The sequence below is a fragment of the Linepithema humile genome, chromosome 4 (genome assembly GCF_040581485.1).
Source record: "Linepithema humile isolate Giens D197 chromosome 4, Lhum_UNIL_v1.0, whole genome shotgun sequence".
Classification (NCBI taxonomy): Eukaryota; Metazoa; Arthropoda; class Insecta; order Hymenoptera; family Formicidae; genus Linepithema; species Linepithema humile.
The window spans coordinates 23,367,117-23,390,531 of record NC_090131.1 but is presented as its reverse complement, the minus strand read 5'-3'; the positions used below and the strand labels follow the sequence as shown (position 1 = coordinate 23,390,531).

Sequence of the window (23,415 nt, the reverse complement as noted above, 5' to 3'; positions counted from 1 at the left end):
TTTATATTAAAAAACTTGGAAGATATATAATGTTAAAAATTCAGAAATTGTAAAAAAAAGCGAATTTTTGTTCTATTAATTTCTATTTAAAAAGAAAATTAATGCCATTCTCTGCAGAGTTTGCTCATTAAGAAAAATTAAACAGAGAGTAATTGGAATAATAATCATAAAATTAGCTATCTAATATCTATCGTTTTGCGAACTAAGTGAAATATTTAAAGAAACATACCGATCTGTCAACGGAGTTATTACAAGTCTTCCGGTGTTACCTAAATACTCGTAACCATATACGAAATGAGTGTTCGTTTGCCGGACGATACAATTGTCGATGTCCTTTTCCCAATAGAATCTTAGCTGCGACAGCCATTCGAAAGCAGTCACATCTTTGCAATCTGAAAAATTTGGAAAGTAAATTTGTTTTATTTTGTTTAGTTCCATTTTTTTTTATCAAAATGATAAATAATATATAAGAGCAACGTAGATAGTTTAAGAAAAATTATGCAATTTAAAATACTACTTTACAATATTAATATTATGTTATAAATGTAGAATCTAATCTTTTCTTTTTTAAATTTATTCAGAGTGATAGAAAAAGATATTCGGAATATGTCCGATAAAATAATCTCCGATAAAAAGATTTAAATGCAAAAAGTTAATTACTGAAATTAATTACTTTTACATTAACGACAATCGCCACAAAGAATTAATATGGTAAATTAAAGAATTATTACATCCGCGAAAAGACAGTTTTTCAAAGTAAATTTCTTTTCGATTTTATATTCTGCAGAGGATAAATCATGCTATACATACATATTTTTGGGGACATTCTTTTCGAGATGTTAGCGATATATAAATTTACGAGGGAAACGCACTGGCGTTTTCTCGCTGTGACGCATCATACCGCCAACGATATAACGCCGGAACGTGATGCCGCTGCATCGTATGGTCCATAAAGTTCGTAATTTGTTGGTTACATCCGTGCTTACATTGAGCATATATTTTTTTTTACAAAAAAAAGTATACTGAAAGACTATTGAATAAAGATAAAAAAATGTTTACGGAAAATGGAAAGAGATGTATAAATTTGGACTTAAAACTCACTCATTTTGTACATCAGTTCGATTACATCTCTCGCGTGTATCTCGATAACGACAATGGCCTTGAACTTGAGCCGATCCAGCTTAGTCAGGTCGCCCCGTATAGCTTCCGAGTATTTGTCTAACGCCTGATTCTGTTTCTTCCTCAGCTTTCTCAACGGCTTCTTCGAGTCTGTCATTCTTGAGTATACGAGGGCAAATCAAACAAAACTAATTGGATTGCGAAATACATAGCTAACATACCATTTCGCAGCTATTCTACCCTCCATAATTTATCTGCTCGTTCTTAAGAGTCTTTGGAACGCCTTGGAGGAGAAGGAACCAACTTTTATAACGTTATCTTTACATTTTCGAAAATGTTGTTAGAGTAATGCGAGTGCTGTTGCCTTTTCTTTGTAGTATTATTAATGTACGGTTTCTCGGGCTTTCATAAGGTTTACGCGTCGACTAAAATGTAAGAGAGCGACTCAGCAGGTGGTGCATTTTTAGCGTTATTATTTTTCGCCGTCCGGCACACCCAGCTTATCCTTATTTTCCCGACCCGTGCACGCTGTCTTTGGCATCCCTTTTTTTCCCCGAGACATCCGTGTGCAACGGAAAGGTACGCCGGGCCTCGCGTAACACGAAGCGTTACAGGAGAGTCACGGGGACGCGGGAAAGATTTTATTCGGTAGGGATATGCCCGGCCGCGCGTAGGTGTGGGTTAAATTATTCGCGGTACGGCTAGTATATGCAAATGAGAGGGAGGGGGGGGGGGAGGAGAAAGAGGGTGCTACCCGAGGCGCCGTCGCTGGATCGCAGGACGAGACGTAGAATATGCAAAATTTCTCTTATTAGAGTTGCCGTGTCTCCTGTCTCCTCTCGGTCGTCCTAACCCCCCCCCCCTCCCCCCTCACCCACCTCAGCGAGAGAAAGACCCTTTCTCGTCCGGTACGTCAGTATCTCGTTGTCTCGTTCCCACCAGCCGGCCGTCTCTCGGTGTCCATCAGTGCCGCCCCCCCCCCCTCACGCTTATCCCGTTTCTACCCTTTCCGGTGCCGCCGCGGCCGAAGGTACGACGGCCGCGGCGAGTTCAGCTCGAGCCAGAGCCGACTGTCCACCTCACGTTCCATAACTAACGCGGCTAAATTTCTCATAGGCGACACAGGGGGGGAGGGAGAGGATACTACTCACTTGCAGTGCAGCAGGGTCCGCGTGCAGTCGCTCGTCCATTGGATTTGAGTGGACGTAATGCCCGGCTGGCCCGGCCATTCTTTCACCCACCTGTCGCGTTTCGCGAGCATTTTTCGCAGCGCTGTCCGACACTGCCTCAACACTTCGCGCAGAGTCACCCTCATTGCGGCCTCTGCAATTGCCACCCGCGTTTTATTCACGCTCACTTCCCGCCGCGCGCGTTTTTACCACCGTTTTTCCCCCTCCGACCTTCCGCAACCACCCCGCGCTATTTCGTTCGCGCATTTTTATCTCTCGCAAACAGAAATCGAAGTCGCATGCTACCTCGCGCTGGAGTAATTTACGAGCGCGCGAGGGCCACGTCGGGATTGAGCATAAATTATGGTCAATTTTCTGCGCCGGCTTTTATTTACACACAGCGACCGAACGTGCGCCATTGTAAACGCTACTCAACCGCGCCGAGCGCACCGCGGGATATTGTAAATATTTGATGAGCTCGTGTTCACACGTCGCTGATCTTTCTTCTAGTTTTCCCTGCGACGTGCATGCGAAAGAAGTTTGTCGCTTTCATATTTCAAATGGCGGAGCGCCATTTTCGATTTTGCAAAAAGCGATTTATGATCTTATAAATTCTCGCGTATGTATATTTCAACGTGTATCCGTGCACGCGTGTAGATTTCGAAGATAACAGGAAGTAGGATTTATAGGGATAATACTTAAACTCGCGGAATAGTAACGACTGGGCGTTATAGAAGAATATCAGACTTCGTGATTATATCGACGTGGCTTCGTGTATGACACTTCACGTTTTCTTCAATAAAGCATCATTTGATTATTCATAAAAAATTATTTTAATGAAGCAAACTCACCGGTATTGCGCAGCCAATGTTCGACTTGACCCTCCAAGTAAATCGGATCGACGAATTCAATGTATTCATCGTCGTTGGAATACATGCCATAAGCTATATGTTTTCCAATCACCGACTTAAAAAGAAATGTTAACAATCTCGAGACAATGCGTTCATGTGGAAAAAAGAGCGACAAGAAAGCAAAATAAGATACCTTGCTGAGCTTCAACGACTTGATGTTCGCGAAGAGTTTCCTTATGTGCGGCTGTATGAGGTCCGGTCGTTTAGAGTGTGCTAGGATCTCCAGCAGATCGTCGTTCGAGATGAAGTAGAGCCTCGGGAATACGCGTCTCTTGGTCTCTAGGTATTGCTCAAGCGCTTGCTGCAACGCCTCCAACTTGTCATCGAGTTTGTTCAGGATTTCCAGCAAGCCAGCTAACAGGATCGTCGGGATGGAGAGTGGGGAAAAAAATGCAAATGTTCTCAATGGAATAGATTTACATTATTTTACAGTACGCGTACGCGTCGGCTCGTCGCTCGATCTTTTATCCTCGTTTTTTACTCATTTTCTTTTTTTAGCACCGGTAGCCGACAGGCGGTTTGTACGTATCCATTTACATTAATACCCGGACTTGCTCCTAGCTTAAATAATTTTACTCCTAGTTTAACGCTCGGTGCGATCGCGTACAATAATGGTTTAACAATTTTTCATTACTTAATTATATTTCGCAAATGTGCTTGTTCAACACATTTTATCTCGAAAACGTCACATTAAATCTGCACAAAAAATCTAAAAAAATTCTCCTTTTTTCTTGTTTACAATTATAAGATGTCATTAATGTTTCAAAAATATTTTCTTTAAATTTTATATAGAATATTTTTAATTATTTTGAAGAGTTAGATTACATCGTATACTGTTATTAAGTTTTTATTAATATTAATGCAGAAAAATACTTAATATCTGTGCGAATTCTGTTAATAGTTAGCTAAACGGATTTTGTAGAATATTTCCTTTATAATAGCGTTTTGATGATACATACGCGGATCGTGAGTGGCGGACAATGCCAAGCCATGGGAAGCCATCCTTGACGTAAGCTCAGCCAACATGATTGTGATTTTATCATAATCGTCCGTCTCCTTTGGGAGCTGTTTTCTGATGTCCTCGCTGGTGAATATATTGTCCATATATATGTATTTCCTCTGTACTACCAGCACCATTTCCAAAACTTCGCCGATCGTCGACAGTGTTCGTTCCCAGTAGTCGACTTGCTGCGCAAATGGTTCTACGAATCTAGGAAAATTCAATATAAACTGCTTAATTTCGTATCGTTAGAAATGTAAACAGGAAAATTAGTTTAGCAAACGCAATGCACCTCGTTGACTTCATAGACGAGAGCTGCACCTGATGATCCTCCAAAGTTTGCATGAGGTCGTCTATAGCTTTCAATCTGTATATTCCTTTATCTTTGTACGGAAGCATCGTAATCGATATCGTTTCCCAAGTATCTTTAATATGTTGAAGTCCCTAAATTATTTCGTATTTTAAATCAGTGCCAGTTTTCATAAAATTGCTGTGCAATTAATATATTGCATGATTCGATTATTTCATTGCCATTATTCAAATTACAATTTCAATAGCCAGCTCCATCGTGGCCGCATGAGAGATTTCACTGATCTTCTCCGCAAAATTATGCATTTGCATTTTAGCAATCGCGTCCAAAGTAAAGTTCTCCGACATCTCATCGAAGTCTCGATCAATTGTATCTTTCACTCGCTTCCAATGCCTCGGCTTTATCGCCGGATTCTTCAGTTCCGTTATCAGCGGTAATGTACGTCGAAATTTATCAACCTTCGATCTGTGATTATTTATTATTTTAACATAATCCTTTAGTCTAATTGCATTAATGTTAATATTATTTGCTTATGTACGCAAAGATTTACAAAAAGTTCGATAGGGATTAAAATATATAAAAATATATAATTTTTGATCTTTAAAATTTATATATTATAAAAATATGAATACTTTTTCTCTTCTTATATCGAACAAAGTTCTTCATCATTTGCTTTTGGTTAGTAAAATAACTTGAATTATAGCTACCGGAAAGCTACACAGCCATTTACAGAACGTGTACTTCGTTAGTTCTAGAAAGTATCGTCGAAAGGAGTGGCACAAGTATGCTTGGTAGTTCACGTAAGCCGCGCGCTTTAGCGGTGCAAAGGTTAATAAGCGCCGGTGTGTAACATGTGGGATTAAGCGTATTCTGTCCCCTTTGCATTATTTCTTGCGAACTACTGCGCCAGTCTAAGCGCACGCCGTTCGAGCAAAAAAAGGAGAAGACGGAAAGGCGTGATTATTTTTATCAGCGTTGTTTAGCCGCCATATGCGCATTTCCCAAATCGATGGAACCTTTTTTTTTATCGCCCCCCGAGCCATATGTCGCCGAATGCTGGTAGCGAAAAAGTTAATCCACTCCATACAATGTTCGATATTCGTTGCAACCAACGTACGTTTCAATCATCAACAATTACTGTCGATTACTGTTCCCGCGCGCGCGATCTCTCTCATCTTGCTGTCGTTTTTTGAAAAATGGCTATCAATCGTACGGGCGCAGTTTATACGGTCGACCGGTTTCTAGTTTTCGCGAACGATTGACATCCAGCTAAAGGATGACCCGTGCAAACACACTGCTTTATACTTGGTGAAAAATACACAAAAACGGCATATATTTATCGCGCGCACGAAATTGGATTACAACTAGGTCGCACCTGCTATTCTCGACGATCTCCCAATTCTTTTCCTTGAGCTCCCTGCAGAGTTTCGTGAGTTTCCGGAGGAGGAGATTAGCGGTTGTGTCCATCTCTTCAATTTCTATCGTCCAGAAATTTCCGGTTTTGTAGCGTTCCCAGGCGTCGTTCCATTCGTCCGTCAATTGCCACACCAATTCGATCACAGCTACATCCTTGGCGAGTAGAAAACGTGTTGGGAAGTCGAATAAACACGTAACGTCGTACGAGGACGGGATATACGAGTGACATTTACTTTATCAAGTTGCGCGAGCTCTCGTGAATCCGGATAACTTATGCCAAAAAATGTCAACTGTGATTTTAATAAGCTTTCTCTGTCTCTCAGAGAATGAATCTCCCTCCAGAAATTGGCTAGCCAACTCAAAGCTTCTGTAACGTGATATTAGAATAATTGTACCATAAATATTAAAATAAGATAATGTCCTGAATGAATAATGCATGATTAAAATTAATCTATTTTTTTTTTTTGCGGCAAATTACTGCATTAATCATTTAACGTTTGTGCTCAGGCATAACATGTACGGGCTTGCCATAACGCTGCTCGTGAGTTTACATAGCTAAAGTGCACATGAAAAAAAGCTGGTTCAGTATCGACAAACGCATTTAAAACAGTTGCATGCAGTGCAAAAACGTGCTATGAATACATAGCGCGCTTGTAATTTACAGTAGTAAAAGCTATTGTTAGAATATACATATATATATATATACATATATATATATAAAATTGAAAGAAAGATTTAGAATAGAAATAAATGTATATATTTATTTTAATAAATATATATATTTGGTTCTATTCTAAATCTTTTTTTCAATTTTTGAAACAGGCAATATTGTTATTTAATGAATACTTTGTTAAAATTTAATCTATTAATTGACAAAAGTTAGTTTTTTAATGAAGAGAATGAAAAATTCTCATAATACTCTTCTCTAATATTCTATACATTTCACGCTTTAAACTTTTTCCTCTTAATGTCTTCTCATTCAGTTTATAAATTGCGAGACAGTGTTGACACTTAAAATCGCGAATGTTATTTTATCTCATTCATTGTTACGCAAATCCATTTATACATTTATATACATTTATATACATTGTGAGATACAGCTTAACGCAAGATGTACGTTTACGTCTCGAGGGGAGTGCTCGAAAAGATACGGTAGTTGATTTATGTAGCGACTTGGTGTTATCTCACAATGAACGCGGATTTACACATTGGATGAGAACATGTAAACCAATTTACCCTTTGAATTCCAGTCAGACGTGAAGGGCCCGGTATCATTAAATCTGCGCACCAAGGAGAATGCATCCTCTCGCAACATCGCCACGTTAGTCAGTAATATTTGCTTAAATTCTTCCTGCAATTATATTAAAACAATTGTTAGTTTAGGTTAGTTTAGCTAAAAAATAAAAGTATTAGTACGTAGTTATTTACTGCATAAAACGTTGAATCTTTGTCTCTATCTTAAAATTGTCAGTAAATAAGTAGCAAACATATTTGCTTTTATCATTTTCATATGTAACTCTGTAAATGCTTCAGTCGCATTATGCAAAATTAATTTTCTAGATTGTACAAAAATTCCTCAGACCCGGTGAAGCAGCGTCAAAATTATAAAGAGATTAATTGACATCACATTTTCCTCTTAGTTAGCGTCGACGCCGACGTCGACGCGACTCAATTTTTTATTACAGAGTTTCTAGAAGTTTTCTTTTATGCCGAGGGAATATCGTACTTCTTTTTCGAGCAGAGTAACTTCGCACGTAGCAAGTAACTCCAAGTAAGCTGCCCAAGAACGGTCGATATCTTTCAATTTTCTCCTGAATTCGAAAGTCAGCGGCACTTCGTATTTTCCTGAAAATAATTAAGCACATCATTTCATGATGAGTCATTCATAATTTCTTTTATACGAGCATAAATGGATTAAAATAATGAATATCCGTGCAGAGTTCGAGCTGTAACTAAAGTTGACATATAACGCGGCGCAACTCTCAAAATCCGTAAATTAAAGTTCATATTTCCTGCAAAGCGGCTATGCATTTGCAAAATTCGCAGATTGTATTGCAGACTCTTGAGCAATGCTGCTAGTACATTGGATCTTAGAGTAAACTCCGTCGATTGTACGGCGCATCGACCTCTCCTTATTTAGCACGGAGAAACATTTAGAGGTTTACCCAAAGTTTGGCACTGTTCCTGGATCTTGGGGAACTCTTCCTCCTCTTTCGGAATCTCGGCGGTGAGCCTCTCGAACAATTGCAACGCGGATTGCATGCTGATGAGATCCGTCGGTTCCTTCGTTATTCTGCAAACGAATGAATTCACGTACGATTCAGTTCGAAATTCAAAAAGGCCCGGCGACGGGATTTATGGGAGTGACGCCTCGCGAGCAACGCCTCTCCAATGTTCCGCTCGACTTGAGGAAATTTACATTAATAGTATCGATCGAAAACTGAAAACGAATATAACTGAAAGATTCAATTATGCTATAGAGCGGAATAGATGATCACACGGGCGCTCTAGAGAACCTTTAGCACAGTAATGAGCGTAAAAATGATCTACGAACTGCGAACGTGGTCAATTTTTTTTCGAATTAAAGAGAAAAGTGAAAAATTTCATCGTTTTTTAAAAATACAGTTTTGTACAATGAATATTTAAACGCAAATATTATTAACAATTTACGTTTAATTCATTGTAAAAAACGACTATATGCGATTAAACATTTTGATCCATTTTACTATTTTAGAAACAAACTATCTATCAAATGCAGATACAGGGATAAAAATTCGAGAGTTAAAACGTTTTTTTTGTAATCCTCTTTTTACATCAAATTTTTTCCCCAATTCTAAACGCAATCTCTTCTTTTTATTTTGAATCATGTCCATGCGGACAACTAACTTTGCGGAATTTTCAGCGATGTAATGATAAACGTGATCGACCATTGCATCGGTCATGCGTAATAAAAGCGTGGTAAGCTTCTGCTGCCAGATTGAACAGTGCTCGATGATGGTGGCTTTCAATCCATCAGAATTTATATCCAGGAAATGCACTGTTGTCATCGTTTCCTGTAGTTGGACGCTATCTACCACATCCAGATATTTACTTATGTCCGTTTCGAAAGATGCCGCTGTTGGTTTCAATTTTTCATATCTAATTTACAAAATAAACAATAAGCCACACGTTACAAAAAAGCTAAAATATATGAATATTTTTATATGTATAAAAATCAGAAGATGGAAGATTATTGATTAAATATGGATAATGTAGGCTTTTTTTAATGTTGCAAAAGATTATTTTAATTACGATATTACTTTTTAATTAATTCTTTGTATTACCTTTGGATGAACAGGTCTTTATTCACCTCCCATATATCTTTATAAGGTTCCCAAGTCTTGAGATAATATTGCACTTGAGCAAAACAGTAGCTTACTTCTGCAAGTTGATAAATTAATATTGAATATGCCCATTCCAATAATATAACAAGAAGATAGAAGCAATTTTAAATGAAAATCGATAAGTTAATATCAAATTAAGGAAAATATTAAAGTATGCTTATTAAATTGAAAGAAATTAAATTAAAATAGCATTAAAATGAAAATTTTAGCCACATTGTGAATGATTTCCAATATAGAGGATAATTTTAAATTATTAGCAATGTCTATTAATTTAAATCGTCTGGGATTATCTATTAGATTACATATTGATTATTGAAATAAAAGATAAAAAAGTCAAAAAGTATCATATTTTTTATATAAAATAGCGCAGAATTTGCTATGCGAATGGTATATATAAATATAATAATATTTAGTGAAATAAAATAAAAATGATCGATGCCACTATTGCCAGGCAGAATATATCAATTATAATGTAGCAAAATAAATGGAAAACAGAACAATACGGAAAGTTGTATAGGAAGCAGTATGATACGACCATTATTGAGCTTCTGTTGGAGTTCGATCAGTTCTGGGTCTTCCTTGTACAATTTCAAAAAGGAAAGACTCTCATCTTGAAGCATTTTAAACTTCTTAACTAGCTGTGAGACATCTTTCAACGGCTCCAGCAAAATGTTCGAAATATTTCCTATTACTATAGCTATCTCCAAGAGACTTGGCATTAAGGTTATCTAGATAAATCAATAAACTCTACTTAGCATTTATATTACTGTACTTTTGTTTTATAAATCTTTTTGATGACTTTTTTGTCAAGTTATTGCTATCAATTTACACGAGAACCTCGTCTCTTGTTGTTCAACAGTGTACACGTAATACTTTGGCATAGTATGTTATACATGTTACGCATAGTTACGAACATACTTTGTTATCGATAATATCTGCTTGCACTAATAGAAGAGGTGAAGGTCCTGTCATGCCCGTGCCATGAAGTGCTTCGAACATGATGGTCAAAGAACTTTTCAAACATAATCTAATGGCTTCCTCGATTATTCTATCGATTTTCATTAAATAGTCTCTCCACTCTTCGTGACTCTAAGAAAGAGAATGTATAAAGAAATTATATATATAGTGATATAAAATGGAATCGTAGAACATATAACTAAAAGATATAATCATTTTTATACAAAATGAGAGATTGTTAAATTTATGTAGCAATAAACGAAAACAGTCGTGCATAAAAATTATCTTTAACATGAAATAAACTAGAATAGCCGTATGCGCGAGTTAAAAAATTTATAATAAGGTCATCAATCCTAAACGCGTTAAAGTTGGTAAAGAAAATTTATTTTATAGTAGATCGTTTGTTAAACATTAAAACTTGAAACTTTTTTTTATTGAAACTTTTTGCATAGAATTAGAAGAGTTTTTTTTTATCATATTAATGCTTATTTAAGAAATGTAATATTCGATATACATCTCGTATTTATCAGTTTATTTTTGTTCAGTTGATCTAACGATATTAACTTAGCCAATTTATTATTAATAAATTATAATGAATTGGATGCACGATAAGGGGTCAGTAGCGTTATTCGAGAAAGTGCCCGCTTACAGCCAAATTGCGACTTTTCGAGACTTTTTGAATTAACCGAGAAAGCACGTGCCCGTAGTTGCAGTCACGTTACGCAGCGACATATCATAACATGAATCTGCCGTAAGTACGCCCTTACTTCTCCAACTTTAGTTACTCGAGAATTGCTTTGCGTAGCCTGCGGATGCGCAACATGCAACCATCTCTCCGCCGCGAATATTCTTTCGTCAAAGTTATTTGGTCATTTTCACGTTTGCGTAGACTTTGCAAGAAAATTTCCAACACATCAAAAAATTTGCTGTAGGTTAACAAAAACCCTTGCGGCACTTTATTAAAGTTTAGAGAAAATATTAAAATATTAAACAATTTTTTGCAATTCTTTTAAAACTTAACTTAAATGAAAAGTTTGTCCAAAACATGTCTGTTATCACGCAGACAGTGAAATGCACAGAAAAACTTAAAAACAAGTCCGACTTATAATAATAGTATTGTATATGCAAAGTAATTTTCTCATATAAATATAGAAATAAAGTAAACACGTCATACGTTATAAATTGTCTCAATATTTCTATAATTTAGGCGTACCTGTATGTAGTCAAATTTAATTATTTAGATTTTTCAAATAAGTATTTTATAAAATAAAAACTTCTAATTTTATGTAAAAAGTTTTAATAAAAGTTAAGACTTTTAAAATATAATTTGAATTACGCCAAGTTGTATTAAGGAAATTATACCTCCTCCATCACATGCCTGAAGCCCTCATAGATCTCCATGATGTATAGAAATACCATGTCGAGTCTTTGTGTCACAGCCTGGAACGCTTCATCTCTGTAAAGCGAGAAAGTTCGACTGATGCACGCCTGCCGAGCGTTAAGTTTCAGTCACGCGTCTGAATTTGCCGCAGCGCAATACGAAATGGAAATCCCACCTTACGTGCAAGAGTTCCTCCTCCAGCGCAGACAATGTGTACGTGTAATTAACTCTTATCTTGATCATAGGAATGTCGCAGATGTTCTCGCAGATTCTTACGATCTCGAAGTTCGAGTTCTTGTAAGTGTCGATAAACTCCTGAAACTGCGGAGCGAACAAATAATCTCACGTCTTCGTTAGTAAAGGAACAGTTTGTTCTTTATCAATTTTGCATTTTAGTGCGCATCGCAGCTCAGAGAAAATAGAATAAAAAATAAAAATTATTGGCGTCTTCGAAAGAGATCAATGGATATTCAGCTCAGTATTATTGAGCTCAACATCTTGTGTGTTCTTAGACACGCGCTAATTCATCCTATATAACCGACATCATAATTATTCCGTTTCTGCGTTACATGGGATCCGTAATTAATTGTTCAAACGCAAGCGGATAGCGTGCGGGCTTCTCTCCACTCTCTCTCGCGGGCAGTCCAAAATTAAATTTTACCGCGTGGCGCCGTACATATTGCATAAATTTATACGGACTTCGCACGTAGACGAGGTAAGAGACTGTAAACGTACATTGGCCGTTTCGTTGAAACAATTCTCAATGTATACGTCCACGTAATCCGTGTTCCACGTCAGCTTGGTTAAGCCGGGATTGATCTTCCGGTCGAGCTGCCGAATTAATTCGCGAAACAGCGCACGTTCTGTCAGCGACAATGCTGAAAAATAGAAGTTCCGCTACGTTACAGGAATATCTCACTACTACTGTAAAAAGGGGGAGGGAAACATCATCACGTGTGACTGCAAATACGGGGTATGTCACTTTCATTGCGCGTATTACGGGCACTGTGCGCTGTTCGAATCGTGTCATCATGATATTTGCATAAGTACGTGCATTTTAATTAGAGTACTTTTTCAACATAGCTGAAGACAAGCAAATTTACTGTAAATTTTTGTGTGAATTATATTGTCACAGATATTTTAATAGTTATAAAATGGAATGATATAACGTATAAAACAAGTTGCAGAAAATAATTTCATTAATTTCGTATAATTTTTTAATTACAATTTAAATATTTGGTAGTTGTATATTGTATTGAAAAAATATATATATTAAAAAAAGTAATTTAAAAATAATTAAAAACCCGTCTGTGTGTGTGTATTTTTGTTAATTTGCATCTTTGATTCTTGTCGCAGAACTGTTTAAAATGTTTCAAGTTTTGTATATCATTGATAGTATTTAAAAAGGATCTTTTTTCACTATTATTATATTTTACAAACTATTTTTTATTACTATTTAGCAAGCAATTATTGAAAACAGCGAACCTTCGATAATCTTGTTGTATGCGAGCGTGACGGCGAGGACACTCTCGTATATGAAATGCAGTGTGCTCCACTTGTCGTATATCAATTGTATATGCACGGGTATATTGAATCTCAAGTTGATCCAGTAGGAACACTCGCGGCATAGATTCAGAATATTCCGATCGATATTACACTCCAGTAGGCCGGATTTACTATCGCTCCGCCGCATCAGGAAGCGGTCGAGTCGCGCGCGCGGATTTTCACCGACATCGTGCAGCCATTTTGTGTATAGATCCTTCATAGAGTCCCCGATGGATCTGATCACGATGTCTTCCTGATGATAGATCTCCTCGCTCATGCCGCAATAGGGCATCCACTCGGCCTCCTCTAACATCCTTCGCGTCGATAGCAGGCGGTCACCTTTCAGACGAAGATTCAACGCTCTGCCAGCGTAGTACGGAGTGATTGAAGGATATTCTTCCCTCTCGTGCAGGACCTCCTGCTTTGTCCGTTGAATATCGTTGGCAAAAATCTGCCATATCTGAGCGGAAATATTAAAAGTTGCTAGCTGCTTTCGAATCTCATTTATCTCGTTTTTCAGTAATTTATATAAAATAATTTATTTAAATATTTGAAAGCAAACAGTGGCATAAATGAGTAAAAATAGAATGTTGACATAAATTTTCTTTCTTAAAATATCAGAATTTGTTTTCTATAAAATTTTCTTACGAGTCTTTTTGTCAAGAGCTCATTTCATCTTCATAAAATTTTTAAACGTTTTATTTTAGGTTTTGAAACGCGATCAGAATTATTATATATTAATTCTTTGCTAAAAACCATTTTTGTGTACATATCATTAATATTTCCTTACACTGGTATTCTTGTTCTCAAACAACGGCTTCAAATTCTCACGATTAAGATAATTGTAGAAGCTCCGCAAATTTTCGATCCCCTCCTGAACGTTATTAACGTTCATGAAGACAGAGGCTACTAAGTTTTCGATCATTATCTCGAAATCCCTCATTTCGGAGCGAAATTCGAGCATATTATCACGCCATGTAGAATCGCGAACAGCGAACATTTTGTGAGAATTTGCTTTAATTCTGTGTAAAGCTTCGTAAAAAAGTCTTTCGATCTTCTGACATACTCTTTCGTGTTCTTCGCCATTTGTACCACTGAATTTAGGGCTTGAAATCTCAGTGATCTCGTCTAACCTGCTTTAAAAAGTCATGCTGTAATTCACAAATATTACTATACTATATTTGTACGTACAAATGCAAAATTGGAATATAGCTAGTTTTCAAATTCTATATATAGCAAAATTTAAAACTGAGACATCAATAATATAATAATTTGTGATAATTATTTAATAATAGCAATCATCAAATAAAAATTCTGTAAAAAATAAAACAAAAAGTGAAAAAAAAAAGACATATATTTATGTTTATCCGACAAAGAGAAAGAATAAATTTTGTATGCATAACAGCTAAAATTGAAAAACACTTGACTGACAATCTTCTTAGTAACAAAAATAAAAAGTAAAAAAAAATTGAGATACGTAGTGCATTTTTATCGTTGCTATCCTGTATATTATTTGAACCTTGCAAAATCAATCATTGCTTGACAAATCTCGATCATATTCTGACACCTGCCGATGAAAATGTCGATGTAACGAAATATGCTCTCCGTGTCTAAATCCCAAGGGTGGCGCGTGAGATTGATATGAGCGTTCGCGATCTGTAAATTGTAAAACAAAATATATCAAAAAGAGTTTCTTTCGTTGAGAACAGATCGCATCATTTGATGAACAGTGCGGATTAAAATGTTGTCGAAACCTCTATCTTAAAATAAGTTGTGCTCTTTTAATTTAAAATAGATTATTTTACTTAACTTTGATTACACAAAGTTTCTGAGCCGACTTTCAAGTAATATTTTAAGCGATGTTTAAACATGCGGACGGTGAAAACCACACGCGTTAGCGACCCATGAAAGTATATAACGCGATTGCACAGATTTCTACACGAGAATCTAAGAAGTCGTGTCACCTATCCCTTCGGGCACATGGCGCTCTAACCCCTAGCGCAACTCGAGAACAAGTAGTCAGGAGAGCCGTCACACCGTTTCTCAATTCCCACCTCTATTCTGGTTTATCTGCCCACGGGAAAAAGTCGGTGTTATATTGCAATCTCCACTTAAAGTGAAAGCCTCCTTTCAACCTGCACTTTTGTACTTTTAAACAGCGTTACTTGAGACAGATTATTATTTCGTTTCCCGGACTGATTTTATTAGAAAAACAATTACTTATTTCGTTTTAGATTCGCAGAAAATCATTAGCGATGACAACTTGCGGCTAACTCGCAAGTAGATAGTCGTGTTCTAACCGATGCGCGCTAGGTACATTTTGAAGCCCTAATCACAATTACCGCTGAAAACCAAAATCACTTTGCAACTTTCGCATTAATGGCGGAATTCATCCCCGCGTTGTCCGACAAGAGGTCTAAGTAGCTAAAGTAGCTGTGCACACATAATTTAATGGAAGTTTAACTCACCGGCTGGAAGGTGAATTTGCAGACAGCATAAAGCACTACATTTTATACAACGCTTTTCGTTGTATACGGTCACAAACGGCTTTTGAGCTCACAAGTACTTTAGAGAAACGTACTTTTACTTATTAATTATTAAAACAAATGTATGCAAAGTTTGTGAGGCTGCATGAATATCTCATCAGTATAATTATTGCGGAGTAAAGTTTAATTTGTCAAGTTAATCAAAGTTAATATCTTAAAATTCTATTAAATACAAAATATTTTGTTAATTTAAGCAAACGGAAGTTTTAAACTTAATTAAGTTTTGAATAGAACAGTTACGTCTTAAAAAAAGAGTGCGTACACTATGTATGAATAATTAATGTTGCTTTACAGTTTTATATAAGTTTACAATAAACTTTGCAGGATATCTTATAGGATGCTTTATGTTTCTGTATTGTTTTTATCTATCAAATATATGTTACTGAAAGTTTGACAGAGTAATAGATTGTACTATGTTAAAACTTACTTTGTAGTAGAAAGTTTTATAGTTCTCGCACAGTTTGATACACTCGTCAAGGACCTTCATGCTCTTTCTAGTTTTTCCCGCAAATACTTCTGCCAGATCGATAAAGTCCTTGCACATGACGACGACCTGGTTGCTGAACGCGTTGAAGAGATTGTTTATCCTCTCGCGAGTATTGTAATAGGGCGAGTTGAGCCAAATCGTCCTGAAGAGATGCATCATTTTTGGCAGATATTGAGCCACGCTCGCGGGAGTCGCGCAAGTCTTCAACTCGGCGCAAGTGTCCTTCAAAATGCTCAGAAACTCGATGTTCGATTTCGCTTCGGCTATGCCGTGCTCGATTTCCTCCTTCAACATCTGGAATTGGCGCACGTAAGTGGACTGTGCAGCCAATAATATGTCGATAATGAGCGCCACCGTGTTATTATGCAGCTGGTATTCCAAGCCGCAGAGGTTGTCATCTGAGTAGAAAATTTCGCATATTAAATCAAAGCAATTACGTCGATGGCTTTTTTTTCAAAATCAGTCTTCTCAACATTTCAAAATCCAAATCAGATTAGCTCGCTTGTATCCGCAAAACGGATAAAACGCGCAAGAGCTCCACGCTTATGAACTCCATGAATGTCGTATGATTGAGAGAGAAAGAAAGCTTATAAACGATATTAAGTTTCTTCATAACTCTGTAAGGCACCCGTGACAAAGGGATCCCGCTAAAACGTCGCATTAGAGGAAACTTTCTTCCCTCTCCTGGAAAATCCCCGGACATATATTATCGAGAAACGATTCTATCCTTGCAACCCACTATGTCTCTCTCTCTTTCTCTCTCTCTCTCTCTCTCTCTCTCAGGAGTAAGCACTTACATCGATAAGTCCAGAAGTCATATTCGTCGTCGAGGTGCAGTAACTCGTGCGTCGTCGAATTTTGGTCAGAGAGGGCTATTTTGATTTGGGTGTTCCAGTGCGCCACCACACCCTCCAGCCTCTTCACCAACTCCTTATCGGCGCCGTTCTCCTCCGCGGTGAACTCCCTACTCTCCAGAGGTACATATATCACGGTTAAGCCCAGCATTTTGTACGTGAGGTCCGTTAAATTGCACAGGAAGGTGTCCAGTTTGGTGCAGAAGTCCGCTTTCACACATGTGTTTCGGCGCGATTAAGGAAAAGGAAAATCCAGGAACGTGATACGGCGCCGTACCTCGTTACCGTCCGTTTCTCGATACGACCATTTTTTATACCGTTCGGGGCCGTTGCCCTCTTCGACGTCTATCACATAGAATTGTAGCCTGTGTCCTCGCTACACGTCCGCTGATGGAGATTTATTGAACCGAATTGCTCACTGTGTATATCGAAATGATCGACTACATTGTCACATCAATTTACAATTGAAGCGTGCGATTGCGCGTCTTCGTGTCGAATGCGAAAAATTGGGAGGAGCGAAACCGCGACGGCTTTGTAATTAAATTTCTGCTCTATTCAAAATCTGAAAATTGCGTCGTATATTTTTCACTATTATTACAGGTGCATGCGAAAATTGTTAAAGCCATCATCAATCGAACGCATACATTTTTTTTATAAATATTGTTTGTAAAGGATATGATATTAACTGTGAGTGCGCAGTGGTGAGATTAAAAACTCAAGTTCTGTATCGCAAGACGAGTCAACGATCGCCGCGTACACGAGGGAGAGATAAAATAAAAATGCGACGCGACCAGAGTTGCTGGATGTCCTGACACAATTAGCGGAGCGACGCTTCGATCCGGTTAAAATCCGTTCACGATCCATTAGAAATAATGAAGTGGCTCCCGTCCGAATGCAATGCAATGCAATCGTTTCTAACTCGACAGCGGAGTAATCCCGTTCACGTACGTGGGCAAACATCGACGCTGGATTTACCAGCGGCGGTGAGTTGTGCAGTGCATTTAGCCGAAAATTATGGTAATAATAACTTCGCGCAATTCCCCGGCGTCCTCGCCCCTTTACTTTCCCGTCCTTTCCCGGGCGGACCGGGGGGACCGGAACTTTGTGTCGTGCGTTGCGGTAACGGGATTGCAGCGCTAAAGTTGGAAATTCAGTTGGTAATGTCATCACGTTAGATTGTTATGACCTTAAGCCGGGGCAACCATGGACGATCGCGATGATCGCCCTTGGCATTGCGAGATCGGTCCACCATAGCTCCTTTATCACGGCTGTCGATTGAAACTACAGGCCCTTATCAATCGATCTGTATATGCATATAGGATTATCATTCGGCGTATAACCGATTATCATTCGGCGTACAGCCTGACATACGATTGACATCTGAATTAGGGATTATCTGACCGCATCTGAACCGCGAGAGACACATGGATTAAATTTATTTAAAAAATAGATGTTATAATTATTATCACAGATATTAAATACCTCTAAAAAGATTGAGAGTATTATTAATAGGAGAATATATTAATTATCTATGCAATCTCTAGTCTAAATACACAAAGGGCAGAAATCAAGCAGTAAAGTCGACTGTGGCGGAGTATCCAGAAATCCAATTGCTTTGATTGGATTGAAATTGCTTCGTAGGAAAAAAAATCGATCATATGTCAGTATACAGATATATCGGATTGAATCACGGATTCGCTGCGGGAGATAAAACACGCGATGTCTCCCCTGGGTGTCCTTCGCCGGCGTAGCTTTTTAAACGTACATTTAAATCCGCGAAAAACTTTAAATCACCGCCGACTGCAAAATCAACCGGTCGCGAGGCGGGATTTGAAAGTTAAACAGAATTTACATCGCGGAGGCCGAGGCAAGTGGGTCACTCGGGGAGCCGCGAGAAGACCGACGGGACGTCGTGTCTGGACCCAATTAAAGTTCCGTAACTCGCGATCTGTACACGTACATTATTTGCTGGAACGAAACAAAAAAAAAAGTGGAAGGGGAGCGAGAAAGCGGCGGAAAAACTTCGTGAATCTTTGCCCGTCAATGTCTGTCGTTATACAGTCGACGCTCCATCCTGCAAATTCGTGCCGCTCTCGCGAAAGTTTTTGCGTTAATTACGTGAATTAATTGCCTGGTTTGACGGAGGGAGGCGATGCAATAATAGAGAGAGCAAAGGATACTGTCGGGCCAGGTCTCGATCGTGAAGAAAATCGGCGCAAACACATTCTCGATAACGCCCAGTATGTGACTCTCCACCTTGTCGTTCATCGACCCGAAGAGAATGCGTTCGCGAAAGTTCTCCGGATGGAGAATCTCGTTCGGCTCTCTCACGAAGTAGGTTAGCTCGTGCACCGGCGTCGTAGGAAATGAAAATTCTGTGGTCAGAATGCCGTTCACGTGATAGACGCAGAGGACCGGAATGCTTGGGTCGCGGAAGAACTCGCGGACGTCCACGTCACATTTCCACGTCCAATCGTCGTCCGTCAGACCGCTCAGCGTCGTCATGTCCTTAACGCATTGAATCTGTGAAAGGGTATTATATTTTTCGATATTCCTGCTCTCAGTTCGAATTGAATTAATTTTCATTTCTTAACATTATTCATGACTTGTTTTCGGAAGTATTATATTTGTTTTAATAAATATGGAATTTAATTCCTATTTATTAAAATGTAATTATTTGCTCACATTTAATTTAACTCGCAATCCTTATACATTTTTCTAGAATAAATTCTAGAATAAACGCCATAGGCAGCGGCGTTCCGTAAATATGTGAAAATATTATTTAATCTCGAAATTTTATAGCTCGTGTAAATTAAATGCAGACAAGACACATTAATTCGCCTCGCGCGCGCTCACCAATTCATTTAATTCATCCGTTTCGTATATCGGTCGCAGGGCCTCGTATTCCTCGACTATACCTGCAACAATGTTTATCCCGCTTGATAATCTCCGTCGTAGATTGCGGACGATGCCGCGATTGCTTCGTCGACGTGGATTCTGAAAATGAGATCTGATCTCCCCGCACATTGTGACGCGTATATTGTCTCGTTGAAAGAAGCGACGTCGTAACTAATACGGAACGTTGGAAAGAGGAAACAAATTCCACGGGACACGCCGGCCGTTCGTTAGTCGTCAAATAGAAGAGCGCGACGGATCCTCCTAAATCCGCCAGGCGGGTTAAATAGAAGACATTCGTTCTAAGAGGAGAACTCTCATTCGTCCCGATATCATTCCTCAGGCCTCTTCGCCGTACCGATCCCATCCCGGGTCATTGCCGCCGCCAGTTCGCCATCCGTGCCTTTGCTCTTGGCAATCTAATAGGAACTATAAATCGCAAGTAGCTAGTAAATCGACGGAAGAGGAAACACGTCGCGTCGCGATCGAGACGCTACCGTACGGCCACGTCGGCACGATTTATTTCGCTATGATAGCGGACATTATGCAGATACGACGACGTCTTCTTTCGTGGCATACCGCGGCTTATCAATCTTACGTCTACACTTTTCACCGCGCAGACTATCGCTAGTAGTAAAATTGTTAAATGTTATTTGGTACGCAGATTATAAATTATAATTAATAATTAGCTTCCGCGAGCTAATTATTAATTATAATTTATGATAGATTCATGTTTAATCATTAAGACTTGTGGAAACAAATTAGATGCATATTAATTTTATGTGAAATATCATACATATATATTAAATAATTTTAAAACGAATATATTGGGTTGTGTAATGAGTAATTTCGGATTTTTAAAATAAATTTGTTCACTTTTTTTTCTTGGGCAAAGTGTAGTTTAATTAAGATGTAAATTAGATATTCGTTTGTCGAAGTTGTAATCAAGTTCCGCCCGTGTCATGATTTTTTCACGTTGCGTATAAAAACGTGTTTAAAAACAATAAGATCATTTATTAAAAAAATACGAAATAACTTGTTACATAAATTTTCAAAATTTTATATCAATTTTTAAAATACAATTAATAATATATTATAAATTAAACGGAATAAAAAAATATTGGAATACTGCCATTTAATTTTCCTTCGTCTTTTTTGATGTAAATACAATGAACAAATACTATTCTGCAAATAATTGAATCTACACGTTCTGAATTAATGTGAAATCAGATAAAGCATTTTACTGCGACCAAACAAGGATGAAATCGCCATCCTTCATCCCCACGTAACGTGACGTTAATTGTTTGCGGATTACGGATTCGTAGATTTCACCATTCCTCCGCATCCGTGTTCCCGATGAAGAATAGATTCTGGGTAATAATGTTAGTTCGCGTTCGGCTAGATAGACGTAGGTAGCTTGCATATAGATTATCGGTTTATCTAGTTCACCTACTTTCGGACCGGTACTTTCGTACAAGTACCATGAGAACTCGCGGTGGAGGACGAATTAGGTTCATTTTCCAGCGCGCGGCGGCTGCGATCGAGGTCGAAGGGTAAATTGCCATAATCCCGGGGACAAATTAGGAACCGGGCAACAGCGCGGAATCTGCGAATGACCGATTAATCGCGGCAAGTGGCCGGCTCACATGCACTATATATCACATTTATTGAAATAGAGAAATCCGGCCTCTGTTAATACCAAGAGTACTCTCGATGCGCGATCATACATTCATCACATCTCTTTCGTCTTTAAAGTTGTATAAAGTGGAATTTATGGTTGCCAAATGCGCCCGCGAGAGCATATAAAGCAGCCATTGTAATTGCAAATTGGACGCGACCATCGTCGAATCCGCGTTTCAAATTCGAGCGTGTCGTTGCCGAGTGAACTTGCTTCAAATTAGCCGCATTATGGTTAACGCGGTTATTATTTGCTGCCTTGTTAATATTTGCACAAGTATCGAGGAAATTATGACTCGCCGTAACGACTCGCGCAAACTGGAAAATGAATTAAATAAACCCTTCCTGCTTAATTAATCAACGCCGCGCGCTGCAACGAAATATTCAAATATTTATCAGTTATACGTATCAATCACAAATACTGCGTGCAGCGCGGTAACAAAATACACATATCATGATTTGTGGTTATTCGAAAAAGATGGAGGTTAAAACAAAGCGGATAACAATCTCGCTATTGAAAATAAACCGTCGTCGAAAATGAAAGTATTTCATGTTTCTCTCGCGAATATTACACGCGTCACGAGTCCGACTCTGTCATGTTGTCTTTAGGTTTTAACAGAGAAACTAGAGAAGGCTGCGCGGCGAGATTGTGCGAAACAGAGATTGGAAACGGTGGGCTCGGAGTGTCGAAAATAGGACAGGCGGAGTGAAGAAGCAGTGAGTCGAGCAAGGAACGGAAAATCGGGAGAGTTGAGACGGGGCTGTGTGGGTTGTGTTTAATATTTTTCTCGTAAATCTTACTGCGCCTTTCCGCTTCATCGCTGGACTCGGCGTCCAAGTACTCTCGGCGCGGGTCCGGGGGCGGCTTATCTTTAACTTTATTTCTCCGTCTTTGCATTTTATTGACGGGGTGGCCTGCCGGCGTCGTCACCTCTCTCTCACACGAGTCTGTGCAGTTGATTTATGCGCCCGGTCCGACTGTTACGGCACCGAATCTTTCAGCGTTTTCGCCGTAGATATCCTGAAGCACCGCCGCGAAGTTGCCCGAGAGCAAAGAGAAGTGGTCTCGGCAGTAGATCGGCTTTTGGGCCGATCGCTCGTTGTCAAAAAGGTTCTCAATATTTTACAAAAAAAAATTTTTGTCGCTGCTATTTATTCAATCACAGTTAAAGATGAGGAATCACTGCAAAATATATAATATTTATGAAATATTTTTTATCATTTCTCTAGTTTTTTATTTTTTATACCTTCATTACATAATGATGGCAAATCGTTATCTTTTGTTATTTAGTAACATCTGAGATAAGTTATTAATGCAGCGATTTTATTAAGGCTAACGTTTTATGTAGAAAATGCTATATTATTATTAATTTTATATATTACTTTTATATCTTTCATTGAACATCGTAATAAATATCTATTAAGTTATCTCTTTAGAAAGCTACTGTAAACTTTCCACTTTGTTGCCTACATCACTCATTCTGGTGAGTAAATCGCGGAACTTCATTGTAGCCGCATATTTGTTAAAATTACGTGCGTCACTTCTCGTTTCAAAGCCTCTATTTTATTTTATCGGAAAATAATCATGTGCTTTTTGCAAGGCTTTTTTTAACAAGATACAAACTTTGGGTACAATAAAATTTGCTGCAGCTTTATGTGTTAAAATATTTAATAATATAACAATAGTAATATCTCATTATAATATCTATGATATTATTATTAAACAATTTTTTATATACTAATTGATTTTTATTTCGGTCGTCAT

At 38.2% G+C, this 23,415-nt stretch overlaps 2 protein-coding genes across 2 annotated transcripts in view; both read right to left on the bottom strand.

The window, feature by feature from the left end:
* kl-2 (dynein heavy chain 2, axonemal kl-2) overlaps positions 1 to 17,241 on the bottom strand; it is a 38,269-nt gene extending 21,028 nt beyond the window's left edge. The window contains exons 1-25 of the mRNA XM_012367635.2: positions 17,022 to 17,241; positions 16,165 to 16,622; positions 14,711 to 14,847; positions 13,982 to 14,324; positions 13,132 to 13,651; positions 12,382 to 12,524; positions 11,822 to 11,967; positions 11,628 to 11,721; positions 10,227 to 10,397; positions 9,844 to 10,036; positions 9,249 to 9,345; positions 8,812 to 9,063; positions 8,091 to 8,218; positions 7,652 to 7,770; positions 7,162 to 7,276; positions 6,159 to 6,292; positions 5,885 to 6,078; positions 4,746 to 4,974; positions 4,492 to 4,643; positions 4,159 to 4,409; positions 3,333 to 3,553; positions 3,140 to 3,254; positions 2,271 to 2,442; positions 1,102 to 1,277; positions 230 to 392 (exon numbers count right to left, since the gene is read on the bottom strand). Of these exons, the coding sequence (XP_012223058.2) occupies positions 230 to 392; positions 1,102 to 1,277; positions 2,271 to 2,442; positions 3,140 to 3,254; positions 3,333 to 3,553; positions 4,159 to 4,409; positions 4,492 to 4,643; positions 4,746 to 4,974; positions 5,885 to 6,078; positions 6,159 to 6,292; positions 7,162 to 7,276; positions 7,652 to 7,770; positions 8,091 to 8,218; positions 8,812 to 9,063; positions 9,249 to 9,345; positions 9,844 to 10,036; positions 10,227 to 10,397; positions 11,628 to 11,721; positions 11,822 to 11,967; positions 12,382 to 12,524; positions 13,132 to 13,651; positions 13,982 to 14,324; positions 14,711 to 14,847; positions 16,165 to 16,622; positions 17,022 to 17,229 (4,931 nt within the window). The 5' untranslated portion in view covers positions 17,230 to 17,241. The remainder of the gene's footprint in view (positions 1 to 229; positions 393 to 1,101; positions 1,278 to 2,270; positions 2,443 to 3,139; positions 3,255 to 3,332; positions 3,554 to 4,158; positions 4,410 to 4,491; positions 4,644 to 4,745; positions 4,975 to 5,884; positions 6,079 to 6,158; positions 6,293 to 7,161; positions 7,277 to 7,651; positions 7,771 to 8,090; positions 8,219 to 8,811; positions 9,064 to 9,248; positions 9,346 to 9,843; positions 10,037 to 10,226; positions 10,398 to 11,627; positions 11,722 to 11,821; positions 11,968 to 12,381; positions 12,525 to 13,131; positions 13,652 to 13,981; positions 14,325 to 14,710; positions 14,848 to 16,164; positions 16,623 to 17,021) is intronic.
* A 1,007-nt stretch (positions 17,242 to 18,248) lies between these two features.
* Positions 18,249 to 22,759, bottom strand: LOC105672593 (dynein axonemal heavy chain 2-like). The gene is made up of 4 exons (XM_067353393.1): positions 22,452 to 22,759; positions 19,935 to 19,996; positions 19,259 to 19,601; positions 18,249 to 18,381 (listed from the first exon to the last, which is right to left on the bottom strand). Exons 1-4 carry the CDS (start codon positions 22,546 to 22,548, stop codon positions 18,341 to 18,343), a joined length of 543 nt encoding a protein of 180 aa, XP_067209494.1. The 5' UTR covers positions 22,549 to 22,759; the 3' UTR covers positions 18,249 to 18,340.
* Between the last annotated feature and the right edge of the window lie 656 nt (positions 22,760 to 23,415).